The sequence below is a fragment of the Physella acuta genome, unplaced genomic scaffold (genome assembly GCF_028476545.2).
Source record: "Physella acuta isolate Inbredline_101_S28 unplaced genomic scaffold, ASM2847654v3 ptg000017l, whole genome shotgun sequence".
Taxonomy (NCBI): domain Eukaryota; kingdom Metazoa; phylum Mollusca; class Gastropoda; family Physidae; genus Physella; species Physella acuta.
Window position 1 is genome coordinate 2,497,459 of NW_026731537.1, and position 10,902 is coordinate 2,508,360.

Consider the following 10,902-nt stretch of genomic DNA (forward strand, 5'->3'; position numbering starts at 1 on the left):
CGAAGAGATGCTTGGAAGAAACTCTGATTATGCTCTTTGTGTGTGTGTCTGTTTTTCTTTTATGCTTTACTACACCTTTCATCCGATCGCCATGAAACTTGGGAAAATTGTTGAAAATACTCCTAAGGAGGTTTTAGTGCAAACATTTTTTTAAGTTGCGCAAAGGCGGCGCCCCAGGGGGTAGAGGTAGGCCTACTTGGCATCTGTTAATCTGGCGTTCTGCATAGCGGGTAAGGGGTACTACTATATTCCAGAGGCGTAGCGAGGGGGGGGGGCGGGGGGGGGACATATGTCCCCGGGCGCCGACCTTAGGGGGGCGCCAAATTGAAAGTTTGAGGGGGGGGGGTGCAAATGAAAAGTTCGAGGGGGGGGGGGTGCAAATCGAAAGTTTGAGGGGGGGTGCAAATGAAAAGTTCGAGGGGGGGGGGTGCAAATCGAAAATTTGCTCCCGAGGGGGGCGCCAAATTGAAAGTATGTCCCCGGGCGCCGGGAAGGGTCGCTACGCCTCTGCTATATTCAGCGGCAAAACTGCAACAGACGCAACCGCCAGCGCCTCGTCCATTAGGCGACCCTGCGAGCACTATAACACCTATATTGTTTTGTTTTTTTGGCTGTACACTATAGACACGATAGGCAACAATACGTTAATTTTAAACAGCGCGATAGGCTATGGATACAATAGGTTGTTATAGTCGCTCACTAAATTGAATTAGGCGCGTCCTCCGGCGTAACTGCAGGGTGCGATTCGGCGCCCAGGGCTATCCCGTGAGTACTAAGCGCCTACCTTAGTTTTAAGGAGCACCCTACAATACCACATTCGATAATTAAACCGAGCTAGGGGCTACGCAACGCCCCGGCGGTAGTGTTATCGGATTCACTAGAGCGCCACTTACCGTCGGTGAGTGATTAACGGTGATATTACGGTGAGTGATTGACTTACACTCAGGGCTTTCACACAGCACGCCATGGTGGTTGGGCGCTAGTGCCTCAATAAATATGATCCAAACACAGGCATTCTTTATATTTAAATAACTCAGTTTTAGGAAACAAGGAAGTAGGTCTACATTGAAATATCGAGTCACTAAATATTCTAATAGATTAGCGAGTGTTTACTGTTTATATTTATTATTATATCGTTCATTACTGAGTGTTGCAGACTAATACTTTTATGAGCTTTAAAAATGAAATAAAAAAATTAATTATATATGTGCATTAAGCTGAAGAGCCGCATCTTGACATCAAAAGAGCCGCAGGTTGCCGACCCCTGACCTAACTGAAAATTGACCACTTCAGAAATTTTTTGTCAAAACAACTAGTCATCAGATATTAATCATGTTAACACATCTGTTTAAGTTTAAGTGTTTAGTTGAAAAATCTAATTTACAAGACAAGGAAGGTAAGATTAGTTTTTAATTTTTTTACATTTTAATTTTTTTTTGTAAAGTAGTAGTTATTAATAGTCTATTAAACATATTAAAATATATAAAGTTTGGGATAAAATTTGCGAACTCAAGTAAAAAAATCGACAAAAAAATATATCTAGGCTGTGTCAGTTTAGAATGTAATGATTGATTTCCTGTTTAGCCTGAACTGGGGGGGGGGGGGGGGGGGGGGGGGGCAAAAGAGAGGAAAGGAACCTATTTTATTTGACATGTAAGTTCAAGTTCTGTAAAAAATATTTTTAACACCCATGTGTGTGAGGTATTACTGTAAAGGTGAGCTACGTGGAATGGAGGTTTAAGGAATGTGACATCGAATAAATTTTTTATTCATGTGAAAATATTAGCAAAACATACACATTTGTTGCAGTAAAGTGTGTGGAGAGAAAAATTTTGTTATCATTTATTGACCTCTAGTGAGTCAACAAGTTGTTCAATTCATTGTAGTCACTGCAACCTTTCAGTTGGTGTCACCCTCAGCCCTTCTGCATAAGAGAAGAACTAAGAATAACAAAGTGCTTCTCTCTTATTTTGTTATTTATCTAACTCAATCAAGGATGAATTTAACAGAAGAAAATACTAATATTTTAATACTATGCAGGAACACACACAGATCCTGCAAAAGAAATACAATTACAACAATCTAGAAATTATCACATAATTTTTAATATCTTTATTCCAGAATGTTTTAGCAACAAAGATAACTTAAATTGATTTATAATTAACATTTTTTGCCACATTTTACAAGTACAAGCATTTTAATTTATGCAGCAATATTCAATATAAAACTGAATTGAGAAACTATTATCTGTTACACAGTGGTTATTCTGCTTAAAAGCTGATTATTTTTTAAAATTCTGTTAAATCCAAACAGCCAATGTATACAAATATTCCATTAAATTTATCAACATATATGTATTATTATGATAATTTATAATTTTAACACCAGTAAATACAATGAAGGGTGATGTATTGTAAGAAAGTATTGATTAATCAATCTATCCAGACTGACAACTAGTGATTGTTAATACTATCTCTTAGTTGATTAAAGCTGTAATAAATCAATCATAAGAGGTACTGATAATTGATAAAATAAAAATAATTCTTCAAAAATAATCATGGAGAATGTTATGATAAGCATTTAATAATGATGTATAGATTGGTTTATGTATACAAATGATGTCTGATTTTTACATATCCAGTCATTCAACAAAATTACACCCATGCTTTGTTCTTTTACACACACAAAAATGCATAAACTCTCCAGCAAAAAAATACTTAAAAAAAAAAAAAAAAAAAAAACCCCAGTTAATCACTCTTCTTTTCTGACTCTGTTTTTTCTTCATCTTCTGTATCACTGTATTCTGTGGGTTGTTCTCCTGGTTTTAAGAGCTTCCCCACATACACATATTTCTCTGAAAGGATTACATTTATTGTAATGGTGCATATAAAAAAATATATAACATTTTTTATATATTATACAGCATTCATTTTTAAGACTTAATAGGGATCTGTCAGAGGTTGACAAATATGGAACTGCAGTGGAGAATTTCATTTAGACAAGCTATTTTGTGAGTTAAAGGCAAGGTTTCATCATACTAAAGAATAATTCCCATACTAAAGAATAATCCTATTATTAAAGTAAACGTAATTAGTTGATGTACAAATATTTCATAAACATATCTTCTTACTTTGTAGCTTGGTATATTTAGTTATGTGGTGTTAGTGCATTAAACGAATTTAAGTGCCAACTTTTAATTATTTTTATAACATTAAATAAGTATAATTTAATTAAGATATCTAAAACTTTATATTTATAACATCTTTTTTTTTCAGAATACCTAGTTTTCTCATATTTTCATATAAAGTTTGAAAGAAATATGGCTAGGGGGTTTGAAAATGTAAAACAAATTTAATATCAACCAAACATTTACCTTGGAACTGCATTTCCCATTCTCTGATGCTTTCCATCTGTAATGTGTTCAGATCACTGAGATCATCATACTCATTCTTCAAGGCATCTTCTCCAAGGGAGAAAGTGGCTAAGGCTCTGGAGGCATCATGCCCAGCAAATAAACCATAAGGACCACCTGAAATATTGCAAAACATAATATAACTTTAAAATTTATGATTGGAATATTCCCTTATAGTTTTAAGAAACTGTGTGATCAAATGGTAAGAAGTTCAACTGCTAACTCAAAAGTCTCAAGTTTAGATCCCGGACTTGAGTCTTTATTACATCCCTGAGTCCAGCAGCTCTGATAGGTACCCGACTCACATTAGGGAAATGCGGCTGGACATAGTACTAACAACACTATCCCTTGATATATTATAAAGCAGTCAGTGAAACAAGATAAATCTACTTCACCTGCACCACAGACAAAGGATAAAAAGCCAGGGTACTAGATAAAACATTTTAATACCTTAAAATTATATAACTTTCATCACAGTTTAGCAACCACTTGATATAATTCTTTAAACAAGTACTCCAGTGTTTACACTTTACAATTAAAATTAAATGATAACAACACTTTAGCCATTAATAAAATAATATTTTTTAAAAATGTGTAAGTTTTGTAAATCCCTAATCCTGCAGCGAAACATTATTGTCTTTGTTGGCTGAAAATGTGTACTAGCAGCCAGAGAAAAGATTGGATTGTCGTATACAATTTTCCCATTGACTGTGAGATGGGACTGTAAAAAAAAAACGCTGTATCTTAGCAAGTGGGTTAGCTGATTCAGCTGTAAGGTGTACAATCTTGAACAGCAGAAAAATCCTCTTTTCATTGCTCAGGGCAAGACCCGCAAATAAAATGGCAGCATTGACATGCAGATTTACAACAGCTAGTGGAATATTTTTTCCCCGCCATTTGTGGAAGTCATAGTAACCAACTAGCTGCTCTATTCTGTCACAACCATCCATACTTTGATTTGATCTATTTATTACTATATAAATTCATAGACCTAACTGCTGACTTTTCAACTATCTAACTAACTAGGCGTTAATTATACAAATCTTAATCTTTTCTACTTTATAGATCTAAATTAGTAGTATTAGACTAATAAGCAATTACTTAATTAGAGTAGAGTAACTAAGTACTTGGGTCTTGGTAAAATGTGAGATGCAAAACTGCAAGATGGGTGAGAAAACAATATGTCACTTGACTTTTATTGTCTCACATTTTTCTTCTAACCGATTAGTAGGGTAAATTGTCCCATTATATATATCGAAAAATTTTACTGAATCGGAATACAACATACAGATGATTTACAAAAACTCTGATGCAGAATTAAACACCATATTTATAAGTACAGATGATTTACAAAAACTCTGATGCAGAATTAAACACCATATTTAAGTTGGAATTGTTATAAATTTTATAATGTAGATACTCTCCACAAATGTATTTAAGTCCAATGAACAGGCTTACCCCTGGCAACCAAAATTAGGGACAGTCATCGTCGCCTGTAAATGGCTGCTTTCACTGGGCGGGGCGGTGGCAGGGGGTGGGGTAGTGTCGAATTAACAAATTATGACTTGTTGATAAGTAGAAAATAAAACAAATAGATAGCAGTATATGCTACGTCACGGGTCAGCTTGTTGATTATATTATTCCTGCTTTGCTGTATTTTAGGCTATATGAACAACAAATGCTGAAGGCTTCGTATATAATATAAAATAGAAGTTAAGACCTTGATCTACCTAGTAAAAATCCTTGTTACTTATTGCTTTTTCTTAGTGGTTAGTTATACAACTTGAAGATAGATATGAATTCTGTATCTAGATCTAGAAATTAGCATGTTAGTCATGGTTCTATTGTATTTTTCTCCCTACATGTTATTTAAGGCATAAATCTACAATTCAATTGCAAATACTAAAAAGAACGTTTAGAAGCTAGATTGTCCACATTATCTATTACTATTAGTAGATCTAGTATTAGATAATACTTGTAAATATTGTAAGTAAACAAGGAAATGAAGGGAGATAATCGCTTAACCCTGCTCTATTTTTTCAATCTGATTTCTTAATTTTATTTTAAAAAGCGGAACAAACTTCGACAAAAACTGTATGGCAGAACAGGACACGATTTTATGTAAAAAAAAAACGGAACGATTCCAGTTTTCGCAGGACGGTAGGCATGTCTGCCCAAGCTAAATGTGAATGCACAATGACCCCAAGTACATTTTTCTTATTGTTCGCTTTGAAGAAAAAAGGGTTGCTCTCTCAAGTACGTTTTTCATATTAGGGCCTACTTGGCTCAGAGAAAAACTTGATGTTGACTATTCAGATAGCAGTAATTATAGTATGATGTATGCTATAAGCCAAATCTGAACGCACATTGAACCCTAGAATGAGACAGGATTTTTCTTCCGCTGACAAGCAAACGCCAGCAGACAATCATAGAAGCAACAATGTTTAGAACTGGCATAATTTTTTAATATTAAAAAAAATATACCTTGATCAAGAAAAAATATAAAACACTCATAATAGATTAGATCATTAGTTTATAACTTTTCTCGCACATCTCAAAAAAAAAAGTATGAAACAAAAAAGTGTCTCGCTAATTGTGCTCACTAGTTTCCTCTGATTCCTGTGTTACATGTCTATGTCTTGCTTTTCTTCTTGCGTATTACCGCCTTGACATTTAGCATTTTACCAAGACCCTAAATAGTAAATAGGCCTGCATTTGCGCGGTTCGCTCCTTGTTATGCGTAAGGCCGCCTTAACGGAGTTCGCTCCGCGTTACACTTAATCTTTACCCTAGGTGGCACGCGCTCTAAAAAAAAACAACAGATATCAGGACTGCCCGATATTTTTTTTTGTGGTAACAATTTAATGTTGACATAGGGTCAGATGATAGTCCTAGATCTAGCTAAAACAAACTGTCCTTTAACTTTAACCTTTAGGCCTAGCTATCTAGCATGCGTGATAGTAGATCTATGTCTATATTATTTTTACCCTATGTGAACTTAAAAAAATATTTCAATTTGCCTGGGGGGGGGGGGGGGGGGGGGGGGACGATCTCGCGAACCTGTGTTCATTCTATGATGTATGCTTTAGGCCTGCTGAACTCACAGTGACCTCGCCGACCGTGGGACGTGGTGGGATTAACTATTAACTACAGGTCTAACTACGGGTCTATTAACTACAGTCTACAGCTGGCACACTGTTGACTCGACCACACCGGATGTGAGAATTATGCAAAAAGTAAGCGATTTCAATTACAAGATGGCAAATCCAACCTGCGAGGTGCGTAGTCTATTCCTTAGGGGCCACGCTCTGCGAGACACGTAGTCACTTTGTAGTAAATAAGGCCTCAAAACTAAAAGTAGTACTTAGATCTTCTTAGATCTAATAGTGCCAATTAGGCCCACTTAAGTCGACTTAAGAAAACTTAGCTAGATTATTAATTAGGCCGATTCTAGCCACGAAAAGATATGCAAGCGCAATGGAGAGAAACTACCGCCTTCATTCGCAGCGATGTTAATAATATTGAATATTGATGGTACTGCGCATGTGTGTATTACAAACAAACAGCAGAATCATAACCCAGCTATTAAAAAAATTAATTAAGGTCACTGCTCATGAACCATTGAATTTCGTATTTTCTACCTAAAATCTTTTTCTGAGTAGTCACTTCGTAATGGACACCAGCGAGTTGACGAGATTCCTTCCGTAATGTTGTTGACATGGAATAAAAATGTGCTTTTTTAGATTTAGGACCATAAAACTAATAAAAGATAAAATTTTATTAAAAACTTAAGCCTAAAATTAATTCAGAAATGTAATATTTTTAGAATCAATGCTATACAAGTTGCAGATCCAGAGAACTTGAAAATAATTTGTTGAGTTTAAGGCTACATTTCTATTTATTTTCATCAAGCCTAAGTTTTAACCCGATGTTTCACTTTCGTAAGACAAACATTGATTGGCTGTAAAGGAACTCCCTGATCGATTTCTGACAGCCCCACTTCATAGTTATTTTGTTTACAAAACTTTGCAGATCAAGTTTTTAAATAACTATGCAAATTTAAACACCATGACCTATTTTTTCTATTTTTAGCTTACAATGTGTACAATAAAATGTACGGCTGCCATTGTTTATGTCGCCATTACACGTGAAAACCAAATTGTTTTTGCTTTTTTTTAAATTTTTATTTAGTTACCGAAAATATTAAAAACATCAAATACATCCAATCTTTAGTAAAGTCCGAAAAAAACCAGACAGACAGGATTTTATAACCATATTAATTGTAACTACGCCGTGCAAGATTTTTAAATGAATTTATACACCTCTCAAATACCTACGAGACTTTTCTCGCTGGTGTCCATTTTATTAATTAATTAGGCCTAGGCCCACTAATTAAAATAATTAGTAGTCGATCTCCTTACCAAAACCGGAAGTCAGAACCTGACCCTGAAACGTCATGCTCTTTTAGTTTTCGCATTTTAAGTGTTTTTGGGGGGTCCTATATACAAAAAATGAAAAAACTGCTAATCTAGCAATATCTCATCACTATTTTAATGCGAAATGCTAAGGAAATGGATACTATTTACTTAAATGCCAGAAACATTTGCGAGATATGTAGTAATAATTAATACAAGCATTTCTTATGGAGCACTCTCATTAGGAACTGAACTGCAACGAAAAACGACCGACCTCCGGGCATCAGCGCTCGACAGCTCCTAGATAAATATATATTTGAGATATTTACCATGATTAATTACAATGAAGCTGCTTCCCTTCTTCCAAAATCCAATTCCCCATAGAAATACCATGCCGCTGCTATTTTTAGCAACGTTACGCCATTGTTACGCTAGTTGTCAGATAGAAACAACTAATTTTTGTTTTTTGCGGAATGCACTGTTAAGTCTAGTATTTTAATTATAATTCAGTTTTAGCATGTGCAGAAATTGTGGGCATTATTATTGTATTAAAGTATTAGTAATTTTATAAGTATAGGCCCTATTGATTTTTTTTCTTCACTGCAAGCCAAGTAGGCCGACTGCACTGTTAGTTTCATTGAACATAATTCGTGACCGGTCATTAACCTTGTTAATATTAATACTTCGTGGCCTACCCGACTGTATAATTTATATGAAATTATATGTAGTTTTTAATTAGGCCTTAGTATTGTATTTTAAACAATGCTCATTCCGAGCCTTTTTGTGCTAGATCTAATTAGGCCTACTGGCAATTTTTTTTATTTTTAGACTTGGTCAACCTCGTTAATGCTGTTGTGTTAGTTAAAAATATAGGAATTGTGTGTAAAATTTACGCAGTTACTCAGTTACTACGTAGAATGATATCAATAAATGAAGTAGTAATTATTTCCTTTTAGTTTTAGAAATCTTTTGATACAAAATGTCTAATATTTTATTTTCCAATACATCGTGGTGTGTGGCAGAGTAAACAGAACGGTGCGGTAGGTGACCTAGAATCTCCGAGTTCGAATCCGACGTAAATCAGTTGTGCTTTATTTTATTGTTTCACATGGGAAATGCCACGAGCGGTTTTATTTTCTTTCTTTTTCAAAAAAAATTTTTTTGAACAAAATAATATTTTATAAAATAATTATTCAAAATTTTCCAAACATCGTCGCTCGCATCGCTCGCGAGATCGACTGCTTACATTTTTTTTGTCTGCGGGAGAAAAATGTTGACACGGTCGAGGTTCACCGTGAGTTCAGCAGGCCTACCATACATACGTCACAGCATTAACTATTGCTGTTAGAGATCGTCGGTGGGCAATCCCACCCCTCCCCTCATAAACCAAGCAAATTGTAAATCAACTTAGGGTCATTTTAAGTTCACGCAAGCTTACAGGACTGTAGATTTACTACGCATAGCTGGTAAAAAAAAAAATAAAAAAAAAAAAAAAAACTTCGCCTAACCTAATGCTACTACAGAAGAGAATATTAATTATAGAGTATTTAATTTTAAAGTTAAAAAAAAGTTCATTTATCATCTTACCTAATAATACTGTATTGTCGTTACAGTTAGAAGGACTAGATCTAGATTTCTGTCAGATCTATTTTTAGTTTTGGATATTAATTTTATTGTCATCTTCATGGGTATTGATTGTTCAATTCATCATGGAATGCCTAATGTCTTAAATTGTACATTGTACATAGAATTTATAATAAATATGTCTGATATTTCCTTAATAAACATAATGAATATAAAGTTTTATTTCTAACAAAATGTTTTGGTTTTTTTTGGTAACTAAAATACCCAATGTTGTCGTAATTGCTATGACATCATGTTACGAATGGAAAACACAAACCAACGTAACTTTTTGATATTTTTTGATGGCGAAAAAGAGTTTCGCATTTTAAGATGTTAATAGGTCATTTTGTTTTTGTTTGTTTTCTCGGCCCCTAATTAAGCTAGACCATTAAATTTGGTCTCAAATTAACCAGTAAGTGATATGGTTTGTAATGATATATGATAAGTGACAGAAAATTTTAATTAAAAAATTGTAATAAGACAACCTAATAATTAGTAGACAGACCTCGTGAATTATTCATTATTTCTTCCATGATTAGCACGACATTTAAGAAAGACTCATTATATTACCTGGGCCGTAGAATCTCTTTCCTCGAGTGACATCGAAAACTTTCCCATTTACGGCAATGAGTACTCTCCCATCACCACCTTTTCCATCATATTCCCGCAGTTGTTCCAATGTGAAGTCTTGTTTTTTTTAGCGGGGGAAGTTCTGGTTCTCGTGTGGGTGTGGAGTCTGTGGAGCGCCGACTGGAAATAATTTTATAAATCAGAAATCCACAAATTCCTAACAATGCTAAATTTAATGGACTTCCAAACAGTTCGGAAACAATCCTAAGAATGAGTCCGCTTTCAGACTTTTCCTCGCCAGACACACTATCCGCCATTTTGAAATATTGTAACGTGACGTGTGACTACAAAAACAAAGGCCAAGGACACGATTCTAATCCCGCTTTTGACTTCGAACGAATATTATAAAAGTTGTAAACGATTGAAAATACTACTATCTCTATAGATTCTGAATCTAGATCTACAAAAATCATTTAACAAGCTTTTTTGAAGAACACTGTATTTAACTACATAGGCCAAATGGAAACAGTGTGGTTGTAAAGCCAGAAAAGTAAATGATTCTCATTCTGGTAAAACCACAGCGTTAGGCCTAAAGGGTCAGTCATAAATGACGTCACGCTTTTTTGGACGATTTTTACCCCCCCCCCCTCCCCCTCCGTCACACGTTGTCCCCCCCCCCCCCCCCCTAAAGTGACGGCACACCTCAGCCTACAACCCCCCCCCCCCTAAAAACTGCAGTTGGATTTTTTTTAAAACATCGATATTTTTATAACATCTTGTCTGAACTCTGTCAAATAGAGTATTTTAATCAATTCCTATTACAATTTATTAAAACAGTTTTCTAAAACGCGGAATAACGTCTAAAATTCGTTTTCTAACATT

The 10,902-nt window shown here is 34.9% G+C and overlaps 1 protein-coding gene across 1 annotated transcript; it reads right to left on the bottom strand.

The window, feature by feature from the left end:
• Positions 1-2,085: 2,085 nt before the first annotated feature.
• Positions 2,086-10,375, bottom strand: LOC131937954 (membrane-associated progesterone receptor component 1-like). The gene is given in 4 exon segments (XM_059295749.1): positions 2,086-2,854; positions 3,374-3,529; positions 10,021-10,147; positions 10,149-10,375. Coding segments are annotated over 4 exon segments (579 nt in total). The 5' UTR covers positions 10,338-10,375; the 3' UTR covers positions 2,086-2,747.
• Positions 10,376-10,902: the final 527 nt, after the last annotated feature.